Source organism: Phycodurus eques, chromosome 15, assembly GCF_024500275.1.
Source record: "Phycodurus eques isolate BA_2022a chromosome 15, UOR_Pequ_1.1, whole genome shotgun sequence".
Lineage (NCBI taxonomy): Eukaryota > Metazoa > Chordata > Actinopteri > Syngnathiformes > Syngnathidae > Phycodurus > Phycodurus eques.
In genome coordinates this window covers 20568817-20595082 of record NC_084539.1, presented here as the reverse complement: position 1 = coordinate 20595082, position 26266 = coordinate 20568817, and the positions used below count along the sequence as shown (strand labels likewise).

The 26266-nt window shown below is 43.4% G+C and overlaps 2 protein-coding genes across 8 annotated transcripts in view; one reads left to right on the top strand and one right to left on the bottom strand.

Annotated features, from left to right (window-relative positions):
• The first annotated feature begins 924 nt into the window (after positions 1-924).
• On the top strand, positions 925-11347 carry LOC133413570 (secretory carrier-associated membrane protein 1-like). 4 transcript variants are annotated; one of them, XM_061698110.1, is made up of 9 exons: positions 925-1129; positions 4187-4273; positions 5060-5324; positions 6128-6256; positions 6681-6840; positions 6911-7012; positions 7566-7683; positions 7752-7918; positions 10955-11347. In XM_061698110.1, the coding sequence occupies exons 1-8, from the start codon at positions 1073-1075 to the stop codon at positions 7899-7901; spliced, it is 1068 nt and encodes a 355-aa protein (XP_061554094.1). In that variant the 5' UTR covers positions 925-1072; the 3' UTR covers positions 7902-7918; positions 10955-11347. The 4 variants fall into 4 exon arrangements, with proteins under 4 accessions (XP_061554094.1, XP_061554096.1, XP_061554093.1 ...); XM_061698112.1 differs by lacking the exon at positions 10955-11347 and having other exon boundaries at positions 5060-5146; positions 5213-5324; positions 7752-10566; XM_061698109.1 differs by lacking the exon at positions 10955-11347 and having other exon boundaries at positions 7752-10566.
• lhfpl2a (LHFPL tetraspan subfamily member 2a) overlaps positions 10200-26266 on the bottom strand; it is a 29532-nt gene continuing 13465 nt past the window's right edge. For 2 of the 4 annotated variants that reach the window (XM_061698114.1, XM_061698116.1), the window contains 3 exons: positions 19523-19991; positions 13965-15318; positions 10200-11249 (listed from right to left, as the gene is read on the bottom strand). In XM_061698114.1, the coding sequence (XP_061554098.1) occupies positions 10993-11249; positions 13965-14400 (693 nt within the window). In that variant the 5' untranslated portion in view covers positions 14401-15318; positions 19523-19991 and the 3' untranslated portion in view covers positions 10200-10992. The remainder of the gene's footprint in view (positions 11250-13964; positions 15319-19522; positions 19992-26266) is intronic. The other 2 variants (XM_061698117.1, XM_061698115.1) reach the window with 1 other exon arrangement.

Genomic DNA, 26266 nt, shown 5'->3' with positions numbered 1-26266 from the left:
GATACAACGGTAAGAGGCAGGGGTGGAAAATATATTTATTTTTTTTAACTGTTATTTAACGTCATAAAAGTTTTACATATTTTAAAAATACGATGCATTGATGGAGTACGCTACCCCAAATACTTTGCTAGAAATTGTGGCAAAATTCTTACAGGGCAGACATCCGAAGGCTTGTGCTAATGTAGCTCACTTTCTTCTTGTTTTGCCGGATAATATAAAATATTGCCTTAAAGATTTACATTTAAAAAAATGAAGACTTTTTTTGACTAAACTCATCTTTTAGGTTGTTTGTTAAATTTATTTTTGCACCCACCATCATTGAGCAGGCTGCCCCGCTGCCGGGATACGTCAGCGTGCCGCCGTATTGAATGTGTCAAATCTGCCTTATAAACTGATGCAAGTCAATGAACTAAACTTCATTAAGTGACAACCTACATCTCTCATTCATTCATATATATATATATATATATATATATATATATATATATATACACACACACACGTTTATTTGAGAGCACGTTTGCACTATCAACGTAAGGTATATGTCTATTACTAGATAGACATTTATGTATTTATTAAAACAAATAAATAAACAGGACACTATCATTTAACGCTAGTAGCCTCAGTAAAGAATCATTTTAATGGCAATTTATATCTTTAAAGTGCATTTTTATAAAGTCGAATTTGTGACGTAATGTTGATGAGGTTTCATCTCCCCACGCTAGAGCATCTCTGAGGGATGTTCACGTGACACGACTTGAGCTTTCTATTCATGATATGAATTGGCTGTGTACTATTATTAAACGTCGATTGTAAAAGTGTGTTTCCCAACAATTTCTGACTTGTATTTTCTATTAAATTGTTTAACATCTTTAAAGTGCACTTGAAATTAGTGACGTAATGTTCACCACTTCCGCATTTGGGTTCATCACCCTCGGCTGAGGATCTCTTTAGGCACTAAACAAGATTGGATTTTTCTCCCAGGTTTTGTCTTCTTCTCACGATTAATTTCAGTTAGTTCCATAAAAACTCACATTTCAACAAGGGGCGCGTCCGTGAAGGTGGTACAACTATGTCGGAACACGACAGCAACCCGTTCACGGAGCCGGAGCTCAGCAACCCTTTCCAGGTAAATAGTGAAATTGCAGAGCCTGCCCAGCCAGCTACTATTAGCTTAGCCACATTAGCCTCGCCCTCATGATCAAAACATTGTTTACAATATGTTTGAACCGTCATGCGGCGACAGTTCAACTGTAGTTGACATGCACGCCTGCTTTTAGAGCTCGTTATGTTAAGCTGTCAACGTAACGTTTCTTGACCAAATGAATGAACGAAAGCAGCTGACATCCTTTCTAATCGACAAAAACAACCCAATTTACTAAACTTGAAGACATGACACAACTACGACTTTACTGCCTGTTCAATTGTTTTTAATGGCACCAGCCACTGGTACTGAAAGCAAAAGAAATTTGACGTCAAGTCCTCCTCGCCACTAGTTGGCGCTACACATCTGGGAATCATGTGCGTCGGAAAGAAAGAGAGAAAAGTCTTGCAGAGAATTTGTCATTGTGTTGATGAAATTGTATGGATCAAAAGTACTGTTGCTGTCGGTAGTCGGGGAGTACTCGGGAGCGATTACTTGTAATGGTATCGATTTGAAAATTGTAGTCTGGGACATCCCTAGTTTTGACACAGGCACACGCTGCTCCACTCGTTTTTCAGGAAAAAACTAATCTTTCAGATTCTTGTGACCAATAAAAAAAATAATAATAAAGTTGTCGCGTCTTCTCAGATGGAAACAGTGCGAGCGTTGGTCGACCAATGACCCAATTATTGTAAGCTGTCAACACAATCCAAATATATATTTATAGCAGTTGTCCGTTCACGTAACACAAGATGTCAAACTGGTGGCCCGGGGGCCAGATGAGGTCCACCACATCATTTTATGTGGCCTGCAAAAGCAAATCAAAATTTCTCATTGTTTTCTGGTGTAATACCATTGAGATATTTGCAAGCATTTTTTTTTGTTACCAATCCCCTTTTGAAAAGAAATGTAATAGTTGAAAAACATGTTTCTATAGGCTTCTGATTTCAAAACTGGTTATTCATCAATGTGTTGTGTATACTGTATGTAATTAGAACATAGGTTGCAATCTTTCATTTATATGGGTTCACAGTTTTAGCGGCCCTCCGAGGGAAGTCATAACTACGATGCGGCCCGTGACAAAAATGAGTTTGACACCTCTGACGTAACACAACAGCAGGGAGCTGGGCCGCGACAATATTTTTGTGTTTCTGTGTGGCTCAGTAACGGTCACGGTTTAACATTGCTATCGGTTATTCAACCGTTCAAAAATCAAAATAGGTTAACCGCTGTTAGTATTGAGCCCAGTCTTTAATGACGAAAGCTTAACGCAAAGGCAATTTGCGTCATTTTTTGAACGTGATTAACTTGACGGAACTGGAAAAGCGTGAACAAATTCCAGTCTAAAATCTAAAAATTGACTAAAACCGATGAATCGCCCGGCTCTACAGGAAACTAGGTGAAAGTAAATCGACAGCTCTTAAACAACATTCGTATTGCAAATCCCTTTTTTCCCCCACACTGTGTGAATTATTCACACAGAGCCCAGCAGGGCCGCCATCTTTTTGGCATGTGCGCCATTGCCCAAGGGCTAGCGGAAGGAAGCATATGCTAATGTGACAGAACCCCCCCCCACAACGGGGTTCGTCCCACTTTCTCAGCAAATCGTGACAATCCTTATCTCCTGTAACTTTTGGGACCCTGTACAAAAAAAAAAATTCTAAAAATGTCATATTTCCAGAAAAAGTGTACATTATATTAAAAAAGGTTAATTCCCAAAAAGTTTTATATTTTCAAGAAAAAAAAGGTAATTTGGTGAAAAAGTTCTATATTTTCTTTTACGATCAATTTGATGTCAGAGTACCAACAGAAAACCCACTTGAGTAAAGGAAGGCCCCTGCCCAGATTCGAACCCAGAACCGCAGTACTGTGAGGCAGACGTTCTAGACACTCAAACACCGTGCTGCTTCCTTCATGAAAACATAAACCCTAAAAAAATAATTAAAAAAATAAAAAACTTCTCAACTGAACCGACGAGCTTAGCGGAAAGTGGGCTTTGTTTGTTTGTTTGGCGTGTTCCGCCGTATTAAAGTTTCACAACAGCCCCCGTGTGAATTATTTAGGACGGCGGTCTGGTGACAAGCTGGAGCCTGCGTTTGCGTTTGCGTGCATGAGGGGAATACTCGGGATGATATGTTCAGGAAGACAAGAACGTTCGCCTCATTTTGGATCAAAGGAGCGCGTGAGGCTGATGCTAAGCTAGCAGGCGGGCATGATGTCGGCGTGCGCGCAGAGCCTAAGGATGGCAAGCAAGGTACGTTTTGATGAACTATACTAGTTTTTAAGGGTGCAACTAATTTTTAACAATCGAATAATCTGTTCATTTATTTTTTTCAATTAATCGAGGAATCAGACAATTAAAAAAAAAAAAAAAACAGGACATTTCAAAGGGACAGTGCAGAAAACGCACAAACATTAATTGATTATGATTCAGTTACTGGTTTGGTCTGTAACGTCAAAACATTGGCAAAAATGTTGATCATTGTTTTCCAAAGTGAAAGCAGATGTTTGAAAATGAAAATGATTCAACAAAATGATCATCTGTCTGCTTTCATGGAGGACAACAGAAATCTGAGAATATTTTACTCTTGAGGCTGAAATTCCGAGGTTTCGGACAATTTTAAGTTAAACAATATCCCTACGCGATCAATTGATGATCAAAATAGTTGTCGATTTATTTGATAGTCATTTAGTTGCTGATTAATCGATTAATAGTTGCACCTCTACTGGTTGTCCGGGTAAGCAGCTATTGCTATAAAAATGTTGTCTGTTGCTTGTGGATTTTCTCGCAAAAAAAAGCAGTAGGATTTGGTACAAAAAGTCAAGTACTGTGATCAATAGAAAACATATTTTGGGGACATTCTTATTTGATGCCTTGGCAACGACCGCTGTCAGAAGAAAATAGTGAGATTCGGTAAAAGTAGACAGGTGACTTCTTGGGAGGTAGGATTTATTTATTTAAAAAATAGTAGGATTCGGTACAAAAAAAAAAAATTGGTCGAGCGGGTGGTTAAAGGGTAAACGTTTTCCGATGTGTTTCAGGATCCTTCCGTGACACACGCAAGACAGATGACGACGACGACGACGGCGACGATGGCAGAGTACAATCCCTTCACAGACTCCAAACCGGTCAGTATTTTACCATTCGGGTGGCTCGCGGTCGAGCCAATTCATTGTCGTCGCAACAGCTGGGAAGACGATTCTGGTCGCGACAAAAAAAAAAACATGCTAACGTTAGCCTAGCCTGGTGGTGGTGTGAACTTTACCGCAGTCCAGTGAATTTTCAATCAATAGTTTTTTTCCCCGAGGTTTTTGCAGTATAAGGACGAGTCCGAATTTAGAGTTGCGCGCCTTCAGTGTAGTACCATGTTGCGCCACAACATGCCGGCCAGGACTCAGCTCTACTGAAAGAGATCTAGTGTAATTAAGAGCAAGAAGAAGAGGCAGAGAAGGTCCCTAACTAGTGATATTCCTTGTCCCCACAGAGCAGAGAGAATATGAGCCCGTGAGTTTCGTTGTACGCTCCGCTTGTATGTGTTGTTGCTCCGTGTGTGTTAAAGTAGCAGTCGTTTGAAGGTTTACAATTACCGCGACATCGATGCTAATGTCCGTTATCCTGTCTATGCTGTTTCCCATTATATGTTAGCGTCAAGTTAAGTTTGATGAAAATGCGTGGTGTTTAAATGTGTAAAAATGTTGTTTTATCTTTGACTTTTACAATGCAAACTTAAGCTGGGAGTGACAAATAAACATCTCGCAGAATACGGAGGCGTTCACTCACTGTACTGTAAAAATGCGAAACAGCAGGGACGGGAACATGAACGGCTTCACAACACTGTAATTGATCTGTTCAATTAAACGTCTCTCACCCTTATTTTTTTTTTTCCATCTGGTGTTTTCTCTCTTCGTGTCTAGACGGCGATGGCGAGCAAGCCCCCGACGCAGCCCGCCATCATGAAGCCCACGGAGGAGCCTCCCGTCTACTCGCAGCCTCGGGTGCAGGTAGCCTTCTTCTCCTGGTTTGTTTTGGTTTTTTTTCCCCACGCTTTGACCGTCACTGGCGCTCAGGAGTCGACAGGGGGCGCCGGCGAGCTCCTGAGAAGGCAGGAAGAGCTGGAAAGGAAGGCGGCCGAGCTGGACCGGCGAGAGAGGGAGATGCAGTCGCTCAGCGCTTCTGGAGGTCCGTCAATGTCTTCATTTACAGACAGTAAACCACTTACAAAAACAAAATGGAGGCGACATTTGAGGTCTTTGAGCCAGGACAATTTCAGACCACTTCTATGGCTTTCTGTAGTCTCTTTGTATGTCTGTGGCATTTTACAGGTGACAGGCTAGCCAGACTGCAAGAGTCACAGAAAAGCATAGAATTGCACCTACTTGGACATTTTCACCGAGTAAACAGTCAGATGGATACGTACATGCAAAATGTGAGGTCAGATTAAGTTCTCCTGTAAAGATTATAGTGCATTTTCAGTTCATCTTGAAATTTCGTCCTGAAGGCCGATATCCCATAATTTCTGTGAGTAGTGTATCCGTCTATGTGGATTGATCATTTATAGCTGTTGTTTCTTACCATGTAGTTCCACTGGATAGAGTAAGTGACCACAACCGTGGTGACATTTTTTTTTACCTGATCAAAGTAAATAATGAACCATGCTAAATCACTTCAAATCTTCAAATAATAATTCAGAATAATCTGTTTTGGTGAAAAATCTTAATATCTGTGTGTACAATGTGGTATATTTGTAGCGACACACGCAACAGCCGTTGTTGTCTCCAAAACAAACAAAAAAACAAAAAAGACACTACAATATAATAAATATCATACATACTTTAGAAAATAAATAGATTTTTGAAAATAAACAAACTATTTTTTTTTTAACTTGGTATGGTAAAATGATCCTGTTCTCCATCTGTGTGTTTAATCTGTGTCTGTTGGATCTCTTGTGTACCCACGCGTTGCCCCCCCCCCGCCCCCCCCAGGCAGGAGAAACAACTGGCCCCCGCTCCCGGAGAAGTTCCCGGTGGGCCCGTGCTTCTATCACGACGTCACGGTGGACATTCCCGTGGAGTACCAGAAGACGGTCAAGATCATGTACTACCTGTGGATGTGTGCGTTTTGGCCCTCACACGCCACACATCTTGTGGTTCGCTGACTCGGTCACATGACGCTCGTGTTTGCGCGCACAGGCGGACTTCAAAAGCAGCAAGCCCGTGTCGTGTTTTACATTGCGGCGAGGAAGTGCACGCATTCTCGCCACTAAAATAGTTAGCATCCGTGTCAGGCAGGCTACATATTGCAAATCGGCAATAGTTTTAAGACACTTGTGTTTTTTGTTGTTTTGTTTTGGGTTTTTTTAGGCTAGCTAGGTTTACTCATTTCAAAATTCGCATTCTCTATTGGCAGATAATTTTGCTTAAATTAACCAAAATATTGCTCATTTCATTACTTTATTTCTTTTTTGAAGCTCAGTTTTTGCCACGTTGTGCGGATCGCTGCTAAATCGGAACTGCATTGTGCGTACTTCACCTGCAGTCCACACGGGGACGCTGCTGGCCAACCTGGTGGGCTCTATGGCGTGGTTCTGCGTGGACCCGGCGCGCGGCGTGGACTTCGGCCTGGCCATCCTTTGGTTCCTGCTCTTCACACCGTGCTCCTTCGTGTGCTGGTACCGACCCGTTTACGGGGCGTTCAAGTGAGTTCCGCGCCGGCCGTGTTGACTTCCTGCTGCACGCCGTCATCGTCGTCTTCTTCTTCTGTGGCAGGAGTGACAGCTCGTTCCGCTTCTTCGTGTTCTTCTTCGTGTACGTGTGCCAGCTGGGCGTCTACGTGATGCAAAGCGTGGGCATCCCGGGATGGGGAGCCTGGTAGGAAACAGTCGCCGTGATGCGTTCAATGTCACGTGTTGCGCTACACCCATATGTGTCGAACTCGAGGCCCGGGGCCCAGATGCGGCCCGCCGCATCATTTTATGTGGCCCGCGAAAGCAAATCATGCTCGTCAACTTCCGTGATTTTTTGCTAAAATCTGTACCCGAATTCCAAATTGTCATAATAATAAACAATAATGTTGAGATATTGCATTTTTCTGTTACCAAACCCTTCTTCTACAGTAACTTAAACAATACGTGAAGAAACTATTATCCTTGTCTTCTGATTTCAAAACGAGTCATCCCTCAATTTGTTGTGTAATGGTAATAATAATGATTTGCTGATTAAACATGTATATGGTGACGCCCCTGCTCTACACTATTAGTGTAGTTTAGTGGCGTGGGAGGGTGTTTATTGACTCAACTGCTGAAAGTCAAAGTTATCAGTTTTCTTACCCGTATTGATGCACATTATGATTTGATGTTGATGATATGCTTTCTAAAAATGCAAATGGCTCCATGAATGCCTCTTTGCGTCCGCCCGTCCCCAGCGGGTGGCTATCGGCCCTGACGTGCCTGAACGCCAACGTGGCCGTGGGAGTGCTGACCATCCTGGTGGCGGCGCTGTTCACCGCGCTGGTCGTCATGTCGCTGGTCATGTTCAAGAAGGTGGGAGCCGCTCGCCGCCGTTTATCGCCCTCTCGTCGCCGTTTTCACCCCTTTTGCCTTCCCGTCAGGTGCACGCCATGTACCGCACCACCGGCGCCAGCTTCCAGAAGGCCCAACAGGAGATGGCGGCGGGCGTCATGTCCAACAAGACGGTGCAGGCGGCCGCCGCCACCGCGGGCTCCAAGGCGGCGCAAGGAGCCTTCAAGGAGAGCATCTGAACGGGGGAATCGAACGGGTGCGCTCGTCGCCAGCCGCTCAACCGTACCTACTTCCTGCCTCGCTTCCTTTGAAAACCGAATCAAATACAATTATGATCGGTTAGCAATAAGGAGTATTAGGGTCACACTGGAAAAAAAATACAATCATTTGCAAAGAATAAAGTCAAACAAAACAAAACAAAATTAGTGACCTCATAAAAAAAAAATTCAAAAATGAAGAAAAAATTAATGCAGTTATAATTTAGCATTCATGCTAAAACACTTTAAGGAATGCATCTGGTTTGTCCAATGTTTTTGTGATGTCCCTATCAAATAATCACATACTAGCTATCTAATGTTAAGCTTTTTTTTTTTTTTTTGGGGGGGGGGGGGGGGGGGTCAAAAGATTCCAACTTTGTGCTTTTTAAAAAAGATTTATTTATTCCCTCAAAATTAAATCTTTACTCTCATCCCCATGATTTCTCCCTCCCAAAATAGAACTTTGTTGTTGTATGAAGCCTTTTTTTTTTTTTTTTTTGTATGGAAGATTTATATCCCCCATTTTTTAGGGCATAATGATAGTTTTACAGGAATAATGTTGTAATTTTAACCAAAAAAAAGACTACACCGTCATTTGTTTTATTTTTTAAAGGTGTAAGATAGAGAAAATGTTGAAATAAAAAAAAAAAACTAAGAATAAAATCTCATTTTGCCCAAAATTTGAAAAAAGGCATAAAATTACACATTTTTTAAAGTACTTTTTAAAATGGCATATTACAAGTATAAAGTTGGTTTTTGGGGGGTAAATAATTGTAATACAACAATTATTTTTGAATTGGGGGGGGGGGGGGGGGGGGGAATAATACAAGAAAAAAGTCCTTCTCTGAGAAAAAGGTAAATATTACAAGGATAACTGATATTTTTTTTTTTGTGGGGGTCGTTATCCTAAAAAAATATTGAGCTTTATTTTGTAAGAAAAAAAAACTAGTTTTACAAAGCTAGTCATAGTTTTTCTTGGACAAAAAATTCACTTGAGACGAACCAGGCAATGTCATGTGAATAACCTCAGAATTGTTTAAAGGAAAAAAAGTAGTAGTACAACAAGGCTAAATTAAGACTTGGTTTTGTTGGCGCAGGGGATATGTCTGTTATTTCTTTGAGAAAGAAAAATGCATTTTCATATTTTTTTGGGGGGGGGTAGTAATAGCTTTGGGAAAAAATATTGCCCTCTTGTTTATGAGTGAAAAAGGCACTAAAATGAGGAAACTTGTGTTCTTTTTTTTCATGTCAGTGTGATCCTGGGACTCTTTGCTCAAATCGGTTTCGCACTAACATCTTCCTCCAATGGCCCTGAGTGCAAAGTGAAGCGCTGATGCCTCCTAGTGGCGAGCTTGTACATTGCATTCCATTAGCTTCCCTTTCCGTCACAACGACCACAATTTTAAAATAGCTAAACCATACTTCAGCAAAGAGCATCATAAGAAAAACTACATTCATTTCCTTTCGAGCGCAGTCACGCCAGTTTGCACTTTCAACGTGTCTCGCGTTTCCCGGCTGCGCATTTACCTCACTTCCACTCAGGATGGCCCACAGCCTCTCTCATTATTATGATTATTTTCATTCATGATCCGAACTTTTACCACAGTGACAAATGATTAAATGTGAGAAAATGTAAGTTACCATGTGAAGGATTTCAAGCAATGCAGCGGTTGTAAATGCGAAGGGCTTAGTTTGCGTTTTTAGCCGATAAATGTGAGCGGACTTGCCTTGTACCCTTGTACACACACATAACGAATCGAAATGTAAATTAAGACCTTAAATCGTCTTGAATTTGCAAACACTGCTCTACAGTTTTTGTTTTGTTGTTTTAAACCACATTCATTTCAAGGTGTATTAGCGCTGAAGATGGTAGAAACACTGACAATCAAAATGTGAAAATCATCCGTGGCCAACGTTTGCTGGCTGCTTTGTTAATAAGGCGATTGTGCCGGTTTAGACTTTGGGCTCCACGATGACGTTTGTATATTTATTGGTTCCGGACGAAATAAAGTTATTTTTAAAGCTCTTTTGCTTTTGTTCCCCATGAAAAAAAAAAGGAATGAAAGTGTACTACTACCTTGTACTGTGTGTCAGATTGAAGTCAGATTTTTGGTGGGAACTATGGTGCACTAGTGCGCATTTTACACGTGAGGGCGTCAATTAACTAACACAACTGCGTGCGGGTAATAATTTATTACGACAGTGCACCTCCGCATACTCGCGGTTCAGCACCAGCGGACTCACCCAGTCATGGATTCCCCCCCCCCCCCAATTCTCTTTTGGTACACACATACTCGCCTAGACACTGTTCCAGATTAGCGCACTACTAGTCACTTTGAACTTCTTGAATTTGCTGTGCCAGATTAGCGCTCTATTAGTAATTTTCCAACTGCTCGAAATTGATAGAGGACTCTGCATCCTTTGCACAATTGTCAAACAATAAAACAACTAAATAAATGTGTCTGCATTACCACACTACCGGTAACGTTTCATTGCTCAGTGACGCTCTGTACTGTGTTTTTATGTCTCTAAAGTATTTTCTGTCAAATGGCTGTCTGTTGTCGTACTCGAGCAGCTCCAACTACCGGAGACAAATTCCTTGTCTCTTTTCAACATGCTTGGCAAATAAAGATAATTCTGATTCTGATTCTGATTCATGTGGACATCCACACCTGGACACAAAGTCTGAGTGTGTAACACACTTACTTCCACACCTGGACACACGCACACACAGACACACACGCACACACATTTGGACAAGTATATTCGCAAACACACTTTAAAACAACTTCACACGCATGCAAACATGGACACAAATTAGGACACACAAGCACACACAGTCACACACTTTGACACGGCCACACGCTTGGACACACGCACACACGGTGACAGAGAGCCAGTCGATATCACAGCGTCGCTGGTTCCACACCGAGTGGAGTTTTTATTAGTGTGGTGTGGAGTGGAGTGGCGTGGCGTGTCGTGGCGTGACCCCGGAACGAATGACAGAATGCAAATCTATGTACACGTATTTACAGTGCCGAGTCTTTCGTGGCGGCGACGGCGGCGGCGGAGTTCAGAGGAGGCAGATGAGGCTCTTGCCCTCCTCGATCTCCTCCTGCACCTTGTCGCTGGACGTGGCGATCTCCGCCTGCGCCGAGAAGACGGCGCAGAGGAAGGTCAGCGCCGTGCCGCCGGCGGCCGTGTAGAAGGCCCAGCCCATGGAGCACAGGCCGGCCCGGTACGGCGCCGCCTCCGCGCCGCAGTACAGGCGGGCCTTGTCCGAGCCCCAGCCGGCCGGGTACAGCATCAGGCCCAGGATCAGGAAGAGGCCTGCGGGAGAGAGCGCGTGTGAATTCGGGACGTGCTCAAGAACAAAATAACATCATTTTTAGAATGAAGTCATCTTTTTTTTCCAAGAATAAAGACATATTTTGTTCCAAAAAGAACTTTGAAAAAATGAAGTCTGATATTTTATTTCAATAAATGTCTTTTTTTCCCCCCAAGAGCAGTGGTATTTTTTTGTTTAAGAACAGTCAGCATTTCTTAATTCATTAGTTGTATAATTTGAAAAAATAATGTTTGGAAACTACCTCGAAACCCTAACCCTGTTTGGAAACCCTACTTTAAAACCCTAACACAGTTTTGAAACCCTAACACTGTTTTGAAACTGCAATTTGAAACCCTAATCCTTTTTTGCAACCCTTCTTGAAAACCTTGACCCCGTTTTTAAACCCTGTTTTGAAACCCTAACTCTACTTTGAAACCCTATCCCCGTTTTTAAACCCTACTTTGAAACCCAAACCCTGTTTTGAAACCGAAATTTGAAACCCTAACTCTGTTTGGAAACCCTACTTTGAAACCCTAACCCTGTTTTGAAACTGTAATTTGAAACCCTAATCCTGTTTTTAAACCCTACTTTGAAACCCTAATCGAGTTTTGAAACCGTACTTTGACCAGCAGCATCCCGGTTTTTCAAATGTGTTGGCATCACCAAATAAACAAAATGATTCAATCCCTTATTATTGTTGCAAATTTGCTCATTTCTGTACTTCACATTACGCTGAACGTTTCAGGTTGCCATGTTTGCTCGTATAATCTAACGAGTAAGGGTGACGTCGCATGCATTTGGAACAATGGAATATTTTGAGACGTTCGAACCGTGCACATCATCAGCTGATAATAATAATAATGTAATTATCAGCCAGTAATATACCGCACACCAATGGAATTTTCTGAGCCAATCAGAATCTAGTATTCAAGAAGACCACGGTATAATACGGTGTGCTCTCACAACTAACATTTATCTATATTCTTTTGATGTTCATAATTTTTTATTTTAGAAAATAGAGCTGTCGTAACAAGTCTTGGAAACATGAATATTTTTCCATACTATAGTTTCCATTTTCCATAGTTTTCCAGAACTGGAAATTTATGAAAACAAATTCCATATTTTTCCACACTTTCCATCCTTGTGTAGGAACCCTGAAATATTTCTTTTTCCATATTTTTCAGTCATTGTGTCCATTCCAGCTTAAAACAATTCACTGCAATGCCAAACTTTCCTGGTTATGACTAAATAATACTGTATATAGTGGTTATAAAAAGTCTACACACCCCTGTTCAAATGCCAGGTTTTTGTGACCTAATTCTTTTTGTAGACCAAGATCAATAACTTCAAACCTTTTTTTCCACTGATGCTATGGAAGCTCTCGACGGACCGACAATGTCAGGAAAAGCCCACTAGAACATCTGATCTTTATTTAGGATGAATCAGAGGCACTTAAACTGGCGGCAGGTGTGAGCTGACTCCCATTTACAATACGATTGAATGCGTCTGGTTAATTCTGAACATAGCCACATCCCGTTATAAGAGGGTGTGCACACTGGTGCAACCCCATTACCTCAGTTGTTGTTGTTTGAAATTGTGCTGCACAGGTTCTCAGTCACATTAATTGTGAGAAGGAGTTTTGATGTCATTTATTTTGCTGTGTAGCGCTTTAATATCTACTGTATACGTGGATCAAACGCGTGTCATTGTGTACGTTTCTGTGGCTTTGTTTCTCTTTGTGTGGAAGGCGTGGCCTGCGCGAAGGAAATGAAAAGTAGGTCATAAATTCTTTCCACATGTTGCTGCGCTACATCTGACGTGCAGGCCGAATCGGTGATGGTTGAAGGTAGGCCAGACGTGTACACACGCACGAGTTTACATACACAAACAAATGCGCACACGTGTCACACAGACACTGGACACACACACACCATTCAGAAACACACGCACTAGTATGCACACGTGCTCACACACACACACACACGTTACACATACACCGGACACACAAATACACGCACACACATCTACACACACAAATTGGAGATCTACTGCTCGAACGAAGAGCTATTATTTAACATCACATTTGAACTTGGTTTGATTTTTGGTCATTAAATAAATTGTAAATAAAAAGATTAATATGGCCTGCGTGGGTTTTCTCCAGGCACTCCGGTTTCCTCCCACATCCCCAGAACACGCACGGTAGGTTAACTGAAGACTCTAAATTGCCCGTAGGTGTGAATGTGAGTGCGAATGGTTGTTTGTTTGTATGTGTCCTGCGATTGTCTGGCAACCAGTTCGGGGCGTACCCCGCCTCTCGAAAATGGATGGATGATTTTCACGCTCACATTTTTTGGCATTAAACTTTTTTAGATCAAATGAAACTGTTTGGTGGCACATTTTGGTGTTTAAATACGCGTTTAATTCTCTTTTGTTTCATGCATCAGTTTTATAGTAAACTTCAAATGGGAGGGACAAATGAACAGCTTAAAGCAAGCACGCTTGGCCTCTTGTTTGGAGAACTGTGCAAGTGGGAGTCTTCTTTTCAGTTCTCAAAGTGATGTTATATAAATCGTTTTTGTGACATTTTTGTTTCGTGGTGTGCCGTGAGATTTTTTTCTCGGCGTTAATGACCATGTGCCTCGGCCCAATAAAGTCTGGAAAACAGTTTTTCGGCATCGTTTAGACGCCCCAATTGTGCGCCCCTGTAAACATCTCACCCGCGATGCCTTGCAGCAGCCCGCAGACGTTGAAGATGCTTTTCTTCATGATGCTCTGGAAGCACACGGTGAAGACGGAGATGAAGGCCACGGCGCAGAGCAGCAGGATGCCGGCCGCCAGGAAAATGGACGTGGCCTGCCAGAACCCGCTGGCGATCTCCCCGAAGTGGACGGCGTACGGTCCGCACAGGACGCCGCGCTGGAGGTGCGGCAGCTTGACGCAGCGGCCGTAGATGCCCAGCGTGGGGCGGTACGCCTCGCCGGCCGCCGCCGAGGACGAGGAGGAGGAGGAGGAGCCGTGGTGGTGGTGGTCGGGCGTGCGAGGGAAGCCCACCAGCCAGTCGCTGCTCATGAAGGCGATGAGCTCGCCGAAGGCGGCCACGATGCTCAGCAGCGTCCACAGCATGGAGCGACACGTCACGATCACGTGGCACATGGTCGACGCTTACTTCAGACCTTTCGCTGCTCCTTTAAATCCCTCAGTCCTTCTTTGAGTCCTCCTTCAAGTCCTTGTTTCAGGACTTCTCAGAGTCCTTTACTCCTTCCGGAAGGCCTTTAAGTTCTTATTTCAGTTCTTGTTAGTCCTTCTTTAAGTCCTCATTTAAGACCTACTTTAAGTCCTCCAGGCCTTTAAAGTCACTCCTTCAGGCCTTGTTTAAGTCCTTGTTTTAGTTGTTCCGTTAAGTCCTTCCTGAAGTTCGTGTTTCAGACCTTCATTAATTTCTTTAGTCAGGCCTTCTTTAAGTCCTTGTTTAAACCCTTGGGTAGAGTCCTTGCTTCCTTGCGTTAGTCCTTGTTTCAGTTCTTCCCTTAGCCCTTCTTTAAGTCCTGGTCTTAGTCCTTTTGCAGTTCATTCATAAGCCTATTAAGTCCTTGTTTTAGTCCTTCAATTATTGGTGTTCACTTGTCATTTAAGCCAATTACTTCCTCGTTTTAGTCATTCTTTCACTTCTTGTCCTTGTAGTCTGTCTTTCAGTCCTTCTTGTAGTCCCGTTCTTCAGTCCTTTGCGTCCCTTCTTTCAGTCCCTTCTGGTCCTTGTTTTAACCCCTTCGCTCCTTTTGATTCCTTTCTTCTTGTAGTCCTTTCTGCTCTTTTTTTTTTTTAGCCCTCCTGGTCCTCTTCAGTCCTTCCGGCCCTTTTTATTACTCGCTTCCCTTCAGCCGCTTTGGTCTGCTTCTCAACACCCTCGCCAGTTTTTCAGGTCGACGCTTGACTTCCTACTCAGAGTGTCCTCTTTACCTTCTGACCGCCGTCTGACGCGCTGGCCTCCTCCTGGCACTTTGGCACCGGTTTCCGCCTCTACATCGTTTTAAAGGCGGCGTTCCCCCGGTAGCCAGTCCGCGTGGGACACACCTGCCGGATAGGAAAACAAATACAGGTGAATGACTTTTTATTGCACGGCAACTGACCGACTTCCTTATCATTCTGCGTTGGTGCCATTTAGACAGAAAAGCCAGGAGGGTGAAAGCTGCATTTTCAGTTACGACTCCATTCCACCCTCCAGCTTCACCGCCGTAAAACCGCCACGGAGATACAAACAAACGAACACTCGCCATGGCAACGGGACAGCGGGGTAGCCGCAGATGCGGGAACCGTTTCCTGTTAGCGGCAACGCTATCGTGGCTATTCCAGTTTATGGCTTTGCCGCCATAAGAGAATAGCTACCAGTTGTTGTCATGTAAACGTGTACCCTTAATCTTCACAGACTTCGACCTGATCCGGGACAACCATTTCGGCTCAAAATTGTAATTTGTACGTAAATTCAGCCACAGTCCTCAAATGATCAAAGACCTGTTTTGGACCACCATTTTTAGCTCTTTTGTTTTTTCAGCAATTTTACCAGGTAGTTTTCATGTCAAAAAAGTCTTAATTGGAAAAGATTTTTCACGGGCCACCATTGTGGCGCAATTCTTTTTCCATTTGTACTAAGTTGTTGTCTTGTAAACGTCTTCATAGGCAACCATTTTGGCTCAACTTTTTTTCTTTTCCTTCTTACTAGGTTGTTGTAGTGTAAACCTCACAAGTCTTCAAAGGCTCAGACATGTTGTGGACCACCATTTTGGGTTTTTCAGCATTTTGCACTACATTGTTGAAAACGTACCCCAAGTTAGTTATTCATCAATTATTATCGTGACTAGATGCCACGGCCCACAACTGTCCTCAACCACCATTTTGGCCTCGCTTCAGTCAAATGAAGAGCAGCATGTGGCCGCTGCTTGGCCAATGCGCAAGCGCAGCCGAGGGTTCAAAGGTTAAGTGTCCTGCCGCGACCAAGCGTCTCATCTGCACAGCTGCGTCCAATTATCGGCACTGCGTCACGTGTTTCGTGACAGTTTTCCTGTCAGTGAGGAATTAGCCTTCTGCAAATGTTTGAACTTCTCCAAAAAAAAACAAAAAAAAAAAAAAAAAAAAAGCCTTGAAAGCGTTTGTCTTGTGTCCACGCGTCAAACAAAAGTCTCATCAAAGGCGCTCTCGGGACGATGGTTGGTTGCGGCCAGCGCTCACGGAATTGAATATTGAGGTCATCCCTTTTGCACGCCGTGCTGGAAAAGCGGAGGCGTAAATTTGGGTCGACGAGGATCCAAGACACATCAACGACAAACAAAGCGGGCGTGATGGAAACCTCGCAGCTGCCGCATGTCGGCCTGTATCATAAGGAAGCACCGGCTGATGTTGCGGTTTCACTTTCGTTGATTTTTAGTGCCTTTCCCGTTATGCTGGTTTGGCGGAGAAACTCAGAAGGTCCAGAGTCAGCAGCTTCCTTTGACGACAACAATGTCCAAATTCTATAATAATAATAATTATAATAAATTGACTGTCTGTTGTCGTACTAGAGCGGCTCCAATTACCAGAGACAAATTCCTTGTTTGTTTTTGGGACATACTTGCCAAATAAAGATGATTCTGATTCTGAACAGAGAGGACCGCCGGTTTGAAAAGTGTTGTGAAAGAAGCCATCTATGTACCACATTCACTGCCATTGACGGCGTTAGAAGTCAAATATCCGTGTTAACTGGGAAGGCTGGCAGTGAATAAGTTGTTTAAGAAAGACCTTAGACTATCACTTAGAGTCTGCTTAACTACAATGTCCTGACATTTCTCCCCCAAACATTGTCTCATTCTCTATGGAACCATTTTGCCACCAGGCAAGTGTATGGCCAGTTGATATGGGGGGGGGGGGGTCATTCCACAGCAATGCCTGGAAACAACAACCCTTGTGCGACCACCCCCAGGGAACACACCCACCAGAGACATGATTCGGGGGAACTGACAACTGGATACAAAGGGGAAATGTCTTCAACAAACAACAAGAGTCCAGTTGCCTCGATTCAACCTTTTGCGGAGTGTCTCTTGAAATTCCACAACTTCGATAGCCCAGACTCCACATGCTTGGTCGGTGCTACTGTTTTGGTTAGCAAATCGGATCAGTCAGCACTCCATGTGAACCACAGGTAATTAGACTTACAACCATTTTTTTATACTGATGGGAAAGAGGCGGCATTCATTGTCTTAAACGGGGTCATACAGTGAACCCTCCCATGAAATCGCAGATATTGGAGCGAGTTTTACAGTATACAGGCAAGTCCGAATTTTGAGTTGCGAACCTTCCGTGTCGTAATAATCACTGTGACATCTATGCTAATTTCCCTTAGCCGTTCAATGGTGTTTCGCATTATATGTTAGCATTAAGCTAACTGACTTTAATAAGCACAATTACATCGAGATTTGTACTCGCCGTTGGCCCAGCAGTATATGAGTGTAACATGTACTATTATTTTTTAAGCTTAGGGTATTTTGATGAAGGCATACCCCATATATGTTATTAAGACCCCTAGGACCTGTTTTAAATTGCGACGCAAAAAACCTAGCAAGCCTCCTTTCAGTGAATGACGTACCCGCCGACTAATTGGAGCATGCATCTATTTGAGGGACAGCGTCTATTTGTGGAAACTGAACCATCTTTATCTTTGGAAAGGCAGATTTTTCACAGACTTCTTGTATCGCATCTTTGTATTCATTTCAAGTGTACACAATGAGGCTGTTGTACTTCAGGGAAGCTTATCAGCAGTCACGTGACTCCAAGGCAGCCGTTACGCTATCAGGCGCCGGCTGACCCCAGGTCAGCTGCTTAATGGAGAGCCTCAGGGTCCGTTTTTTCTTTTTTTTTTCTCCTCTTATCTCTTCTTTGCACGCTGAACAACACAGGAACTCCAGTGTTTCCTTTTAGACTTGACAACATGACCTAGATGAATAATAAAAGGGGTAAAATCCCACACATTATGGAATGGCATTTTTACTGATATGATAGGAAAAGACAAGTCCTGAACCACCGTTTAAAAAAAAAAATATATATATATATATATACATATATTTGTTTTACGCTGTTGTTTTGGTGTAAACATACCCCCAAGCCTTTCTCCTGTAACATTCTGAAGAACTCGGACATGAAAGACACACAAACGCCCAGTTTTTACATACACACTATTATCCAACTTTAACAGCCACCTTCACTTATCCTTTCAACAGCAAGGCACCCTTGCAGAAAACAGTAAAATATGTGACATTTTGCTGCAGATTTTGAATGGGGGAAAATAACACCATCTGGTGGACATAATCTGAAACACAGAGAGACCAGAGGGAGAGAAAACAAATCTCTCTTCTTGTTAGTTTTACCCATCTCAGGTTTTAAACACACTTAAACTTATTAAAAGACACCTAAGATAAACACATACAGTTCTCCAACTAAGAGGCAAAGTATGCTTGCTTCAAGCTGTTTTTCATCACTTCTGGTTGAAGTTTACTGTAAAACTGACACCAAAAACAAAAAGCAATTAATCATTGTATATTTAGACACCACTCTTCAACAATACCATGTCATTTCGTCTAACAAAAGCCTCATAGCTTAATGCTAATATATAATGTGCAACACCATAGACTGGCTAACGGAAATTAGCACAGATATTATGGTAATTATGAAACTTCAAACAACTGCTACTTTTTCACGCACAGAGCAGCAACACAATTATCACATGCAAATATTCTATCTGCTGTGTTTAGTTGGGGACCTTCTCTGCCTCTTGTTCTTGCTGTTAATTACCCTGCATCTCTTCCAGTAGACCCCAGTGCTGAAATCTCTACCGTAAAGGATTGTATTCATTTATGTTAACATAAAATTGGGATAACAAATGGAATTTTCATTGTTTGACTGATAAGGTCCTGCTCTAAAATGAACCTCAAAGTAAAGTTAGAAATCCCAACAATGGGCTTAGTAGGTCGCGTGCAGATTTTGGACGCAGACTCCTTCCTGGCCTTGTCCCCAGTGGAGGAAATATTGCTGGTGTAATAAGAGCGGGACAGCAGAGTCAGCTTTTCCACGAGCCACCAAGCCAATCTTTCCGAATGCTTCAGCACATCTGCGGCCATGTTTTGATCGGGACTATGGAGGGCGTATTACATCAGCTCCACCGCACCAGGTGTCCTGCAAATCCCCAAATACAACAGCAGAAAAAAAGAAGAAAAAAAAAAAAAAAAAAAAAACATACGACAAGGGTCCAAACCTGTCTCCGCAGAGGCTCGTAGTCCAGTTCTTTAGGAGATCTGACACTCCAGTGCCTCTCCGGGACCGGGCCGCCCCGAACCCTTCGACCCTGACCCCTCCCACGTCTCCTCTGATTGGCTACTCCGCCAGGATGGGGTTGGGGGGGGGGGGGGGGACACTTGGTGAGAGGGTCCACACGGTGGCCACACTTGTGCGGCAAATCTGGGATAAAACAACAAGCCGAGCTGGATCACCCCTCTTTTGTCTCGCTGGTCTTTTCGTCACCCCTCTCCGACGGGCCAACAGCAACATCCCGTCATGTGGCCCCGGCGTGGACTGTGCACAATCAAAGCCGATGAGCTCATCTGCGTCGCAAACCTCCTCCAGACGTGCTCCGATAAGAGCGCTGCCAGAATGTCAAGGAGTCCGTCCGGACATGCGGCAGATTCGCCGTTTCAGATCCCCCATCCGACTGACCTTTGTGTTCACTAACACAGGAAGGACAAATGAGTTCCACATGTAGAAGAGGAGTGCGGGGTGGTGGGGGGGGGCAGCATGGAAAGCCTGAGGAAGGAGGCCCCTGACGAGGACGTGATAGAAACAAGGTGCTGACGAGTAAGCACCTGTTTGTCTCTACCGCACCTCGACTATGGGCTACGTTTGCTTACAGAAAACCTCGTCACAGAACAGCAAAAATGAGTGAAAATGCTATAATGTGCATTCCGGACCAGCAGAGATTGGTGGCGTGGGGTGGAGGTGGGGGGGGGGGGGGGGGGGGTGTCAAGTCACACGACTTGACTCGAGTCAGACTTAAGTCGTCAATTTTAGGACTTCATTACCTAAACCTTATAAAAGACTCAATTTGACAGACTTGGTATTCGTCAGACTTGAAAGCCAATGGCTGTGCTTAGTGAATGTGATTGGTTAATTAACCAATCACATTTCTAACTCATCAGCACTCATCTGCCACCATTTAAAGTGCCTCTGATTAACCTCAAATAAAGTTCAAATGTTCTAGAAGGGTTTTCCTGACCTTTTTGTTTGTCTTTCTAGCAGGAGACTGAAGGTTTTGCGGAAACACTGATAGCTATTTGGAACTGTTCATAAGAACCCCTCAACTTGATAAAGGCCTCAGTTCCAGCTGAAGAAAAACAGGTCCAAAGCATGATGCTACCACCATTGAGCTTCACTGGTCTGGTCTTCCTCTGGTGATGAGCAGTGCTGTGTTTACACCAAACACGCTTTGAAATTACGGCCAACAAGTTGAACCTCGGTTTCAAAATTTGGGAACAACACACGTGAAATCCTGCAAATGCATGTTGGAAAATGTGTTATGACCTGATGAAGCCAAAGTTGAACAGTTTTTGAAACGCGCAAGATGGAGACACGACCACGCCAGCATCCAAACGTCATCCATCACCAGAAAACCCACCGAGACCGTTAAGCTCGCTTAACGTCACAGTCTAGCCAAGCGATTGCTAGTCAAACATGAACTAAGCTTTATGTCTGTTATGCGTTTAATTGAAAAGACAATCAAAAAATAGACAACGCAGTTTGGGACCACTAACTAACCCAAGTACAGATACTGAGAGCAAAGTGGCTAATGTGCAAATATGTTCTGACTGAAAAGTTTGACTGAAGAGTTTGACACCCCTGCCACCAAATAAAACAATAAATATGGGAATGAAGACTTTGCTAAGTGGATGTATCCAATCATGCTACGCTATATAGGGCATTGCTTTTACTGTCCCACAGTCTAATCATCACGATGATTTCATATGTGCGAGCAGTTGTTGGTTGATGGCCATAAATGTGTCCCGATTCCACGTAGCCAGAACCACATTGCTAGCTTCACCATAAAGTCTATACGTCTTTGATGCAGGGTTCTGTAATAAAACGCTGGATGCTAAAGTTGTTCCACAAAGTTTTGGCCTTGGAAGTTCCACAAGTAAATCTTAAGGTATTTGCAGCAGATAAACATTCCTTGCACTTGGCAATGATATTTATATAAAAAAAAAAAAAAAAAAAAAAAAGGGACCGCAGTAAACGTGTCGCTGGTAGGCCTAATTACAGATGCGCTGCCATGATTGGACGACCGCTGTCGGGTGAAAGTACACCACCGCGGCAAACGGTGAAACAAGCCAGCTGGCAGGTGTTTGTCATTTGAAGACGCAGATATCGATCTGACAGGCTGACGGAGACGCTCGGGGAGTTTTTCGCAGTGGGGGGGGGGGGCACGGACGCAGTGCAGACCTCTCGCATCAAAGGAGGCAGGCCCGAAACAGCAGCATCGCCTGCTGCTCGTTTTTGTCTTTGCTTGTCAGGACGTGATCGATGGTCTCGTGAACATCTGACTGACAAAACTTGGAATGAGGCGGATGCGGAGAAGACTTGAGTAATAACAGCCTCAACGCATCGTCAATCTCTGTCAACAATGGGAGTCTTGAAAGTTACCTTGTAAAAAAAAAAAAAAAAAAAAAGGGAATTTACGGCCTCAGTTTTAAATGCTTAATACGGCACGCTGTGTATTTTCTCAGTGGTCTTGTTGGTGGTCAAATCCAACCGCAGTCACTTGCCAATCCAAATAAGTTTTGTCTTACAAAATGGATTCTATGCCATGTTTTCGCCGGTGCGTTTGTGACCGACAACCCGATACGTTTCAAATCTGTGGAAGACGGCGGACACGACACTAACATCATTTTGAGCAGCAATGTGACAAGTGGCCGCCATCTTTGTGGAATTTTCTTAAAAAAATAAAATAAAATAAAAAAATATGGAATGAGCACTTCAAATGCCTCTAAAATCTTTCATAACAAATTCCTGAAAAAAAAAAAACAGAATACCTCTAGTTTACTGTCAAATTGAAATAAAACTAAAGAAAATTAAACGTACATTTAATCACCAAAAGGTTCAACCAAACCATATATTTTCATCTAACGAAAGTTCACCAGTTAGAGCAATTATAAACCTTTAAACAACTGCTACTTAAACACAGAGCAGCAACACATATAAACAGGCATACATTCGGTCTAGTCTGTGGGAACAATGACTATTACTGTTGGGGTATATAGTGAGGGTAAACTGTATTTGCAAATTTTGTACTGTAAGTGTTTTTCAAGTTGGGAGGCCGACTTGTTGGCACATTTGGTGCCGTATGCTTTGGATAACCACATGCACTTCTGTTTCTTGCTTAGGGACAAATCCACCGGGACCATGTAGATTTGTTTGGCCTTGGTGGAAGCCTACACGCCTTTGAGTGTTCTTGTTTGCAGACCAGTTACATCACTACCATCAGGTCAACTTGTGTGGAAAGAGATGGCCGCCGAGGAGCAAACGCGTGGAAAAAAATTAAAAAAAGATGGAAGTTACAGATGGAGAACGGAACATTTGGCACTGGAAGGAACCCGTTGAGAGTTTTCCAGTGGAGGGAATTTTTTTTTTTAATAAAAATCACATAACGGCCACATAAAAGACTGCTGCGAGATGCAGGTTACCAGGCAACGGCTCAAAAGAGCCAAAATAAACGCGCTGTGACAAAGTATCCGATAGCTGATGGTTGCAAATTAGTTCATCGGCCCGGCCCGTAAAAAAAAGATCTGATAGAGATGACGGATGGATGCTGTCTGCAACTGGAGAAGCTCGGTGTCAGGACCATCTGGACGCCATGAAGACCCCTCGACGAGCGCGTGGAGGCAGACATGAAATATGCAAACAATCACAGGAAAGACCGGCAACCACTGCTGCTAACCAAAGCAACACACTGTGCGTTTATAATAGCCATCCATACATATAAGCCCAATTCCAATGAAGTTGGGACGTTGTGTTAAATATAAATTAAAAAAAAAAAAAAAGAATACAATGATTTGCAAATCATGTTCGACCTATATTGAATTGAATACACTACAAAGACAATATATTTAATGTTTAAACTGATCAGTTTGATTGTTTTTAGCAAATAATCATTAACTTGGAATTTTATGGCTGCAACACGTTCCAAAAAAGATGGGACAGGCTCATGTTTACCCCTGTGTTACATCACCTTTTCTTTTAACAACATTCAATAAACGTTTTGGAACTGAGGACACTAATTGTTGAAGCTTTGTAGGTGGAATTCTTTCCCATTCTTGCTCGATGTACAGCTTCAGCTGTTCAACAGTCCAGGGTCTCCGTTGTCATATTTTACGCTTCATAATGCGCCAAACATTTTCAATGGGAGACAGGTCTGGACTGCAGGCAGGCCAGTCTAGTACCCGCACTCTTTTACTACAAAGCCACGCTGTTGTGACACGTGCAGAATGTGGTTTGGCATAGTCTTGCTGAAATAAGCAGGGGCGTCCATGAAAAAGTTGTTGCTTGGATGGCAGCATATGTTTCTCCAAAACCTGTATGTACCTTTCAGCATTAATGGTGCCTTCACAGATGTGTAAGTTACCCATGCCATTGGCACTAACACAGCCCTATACCATCATAGATGCTGGCTTTTGAACTTTGCGTCCATAACAGTCCGGATGGTTCTTTTCCTCTTTGGCCCGGAGGACACGACGTCCACAATTTCCAAAAACAATTTGAAATGTGGACTAATCAGACCAGAGAACACTCCACTTTGCATCGGTCCATCTTAGATGAGGTCGGGCCCAGAGAAGCCGGCGTTGTTGATAAATGGCTTTTGCTTCGCATAGTAGAGTTTCAAGTTGCACTTACGGATGTAGCACCGAACTGTATTTACTGACATTGGTTTTCTGAAGTGTTCCTCAGCCCATGTGCTGCTATCCTTTACACATCGATGTCGGTTTTTGATGCAGTGCCGCCTGAGGGATCGAAGGTCACGGGCATTCAATGTTGGTTTTGGTCCTCGCCGCTTACATGCAGTGATTTCTCCAGATTCTCTGAACCTTTTGATGATATTATGGACCGTAGATGATGAAATCCCCAAATTCCTTGCAATTGTACGTTGAGGAACATTGTCCTTAAACTGTTGGACTATTTTCTCACGCACTTGTTCACAAAGAGGTGAACCTCGCCCCATCTTTGCTTGTGAATGACTGAGCAATTCAGGGAAGCTCCTTTTCTACCCCATCATGGCACCCACCTGTTCCCAATTAGCCTGGTCACCGGTGGGATGCTCCAAACAGGTGTTTGATGAGCATTCCTCAACTTTCTCAGTCTCTCTTTCCATCTTTTTTGGAACACGTTGCAGCCATACAATTCTAAGTTAATGATTATATGCTAAAAACAATAAAGTTTATCAGTTTGAGCATTAAATATCTTTGAACATCCCAACTTCATTGGAATTGGGGTAGTCATGGTTTCCCTGAGGAACTCCAAGTCCACACATTCAGTAAAACAGATGAGTGTGGGAAAATAAAAATGCATTTTTACACGACGCTCATGTTACAAGGAGAGGGAGTAATCCACCTATAGAGAAAATAAGTGGACCTTAATCATTTCCCTGAGGGACACTATTCATACGCTACAAAATCATTAGGACGACAACAGGAAAAGTGGGGTGGGAAATGGTGTCTAGCATTTTTAGCCAATGTCTGGGATACAAGCATCAACCTTGGATTTAAAATGTTTCCCTGAGGGACTCCTGTGAACTAAAATATTGGGACAGCTACAGAAAGTGAAGAAAATATGGGGTTGTTCCACTTTTGCACCTACTGGAAATACTTTGTACATAGCTCAGGTTGCAGTTAACCATGATGCGGGAGTATTAGCACTTCGCTCATGCATGAGCTTTAAAGGGAGGTGGGGGTGGGGCACCACTTAAGCATAAACACACACACGGATGTGTTGAAGGTAAGGAAATCCCAACAGTGACGTCCAGAGGAAGCCGATGTGGGAAAGAGGGGAAAACAATAATAATTGTGGTAAACAGGCGGTGCACCTGCGTGGGACTAGGGGGTACCGACACGTCCGCAGGGGTTCCGGTGGGACGATTTGATGGAGGGGTTGTGTTGGCTGAAAGATGAAAACCTCTCCCAGAGGGTCTTTTTACTCCAAATACTGTATATAACATGCAGGAAAAACAACCAGGTGCCTGCTGGTGTGATGGAAATGCCATTAATGTTCTCAAAATCAGGCTAACTTGACGTTTTCTTGAAAGATGTACCGTATAAAAATCAAAAGACGAGGTCAACTTGAGTCTCTTTCACGCAGAAGAGCAACACTGGAAAAAGATGATGCTGATGCATGTTACGATGCAACCGTCTATCCCTGCCCAGGTTTTGCAGCAGTCCCTTTCACACAGGCAGTCGAAGGTTGGCCATGACTTCAAGATGAATTTCATGCATACCATAAGAGCACAATGGTGCTAAAAGTGTAGGCGAAGTGAGAGGCAGCTAAACTGGGGTTTACATTCTTTACACCTCTTTCCTCTGCTTGCTGAGGGACTCTGGAGTCCTGAGGGGCCCCTAGCAACTCTCCATTTCCCACTATTAGCACTCCAGAGCTCAGGGGCCCTCATGCCGGACACTGCATCCATTATGTTTAACCATTTCCAGCCCCGGTAGTAGCCCCGGGATCCATAAATGTGAATGGGGGGGAAAGTAAAGTCCCACGGCTGCAAATCCCTGTGCTCCTGTTTTCCAGGCCAGACGCAGGAAATCGGTAACTCCGCAGAGCTCGGGTGGAAGGTATTTTGTCGGATATTGGGAAGCATTGTTCCCACCATCGTTTGTGCTGGGGATGATCCCGCTTTAATCCCGATTTCCCCCGCGGCTCCGACCTGCTGAGATTCCTGTAAATGACACTGACGCAGACT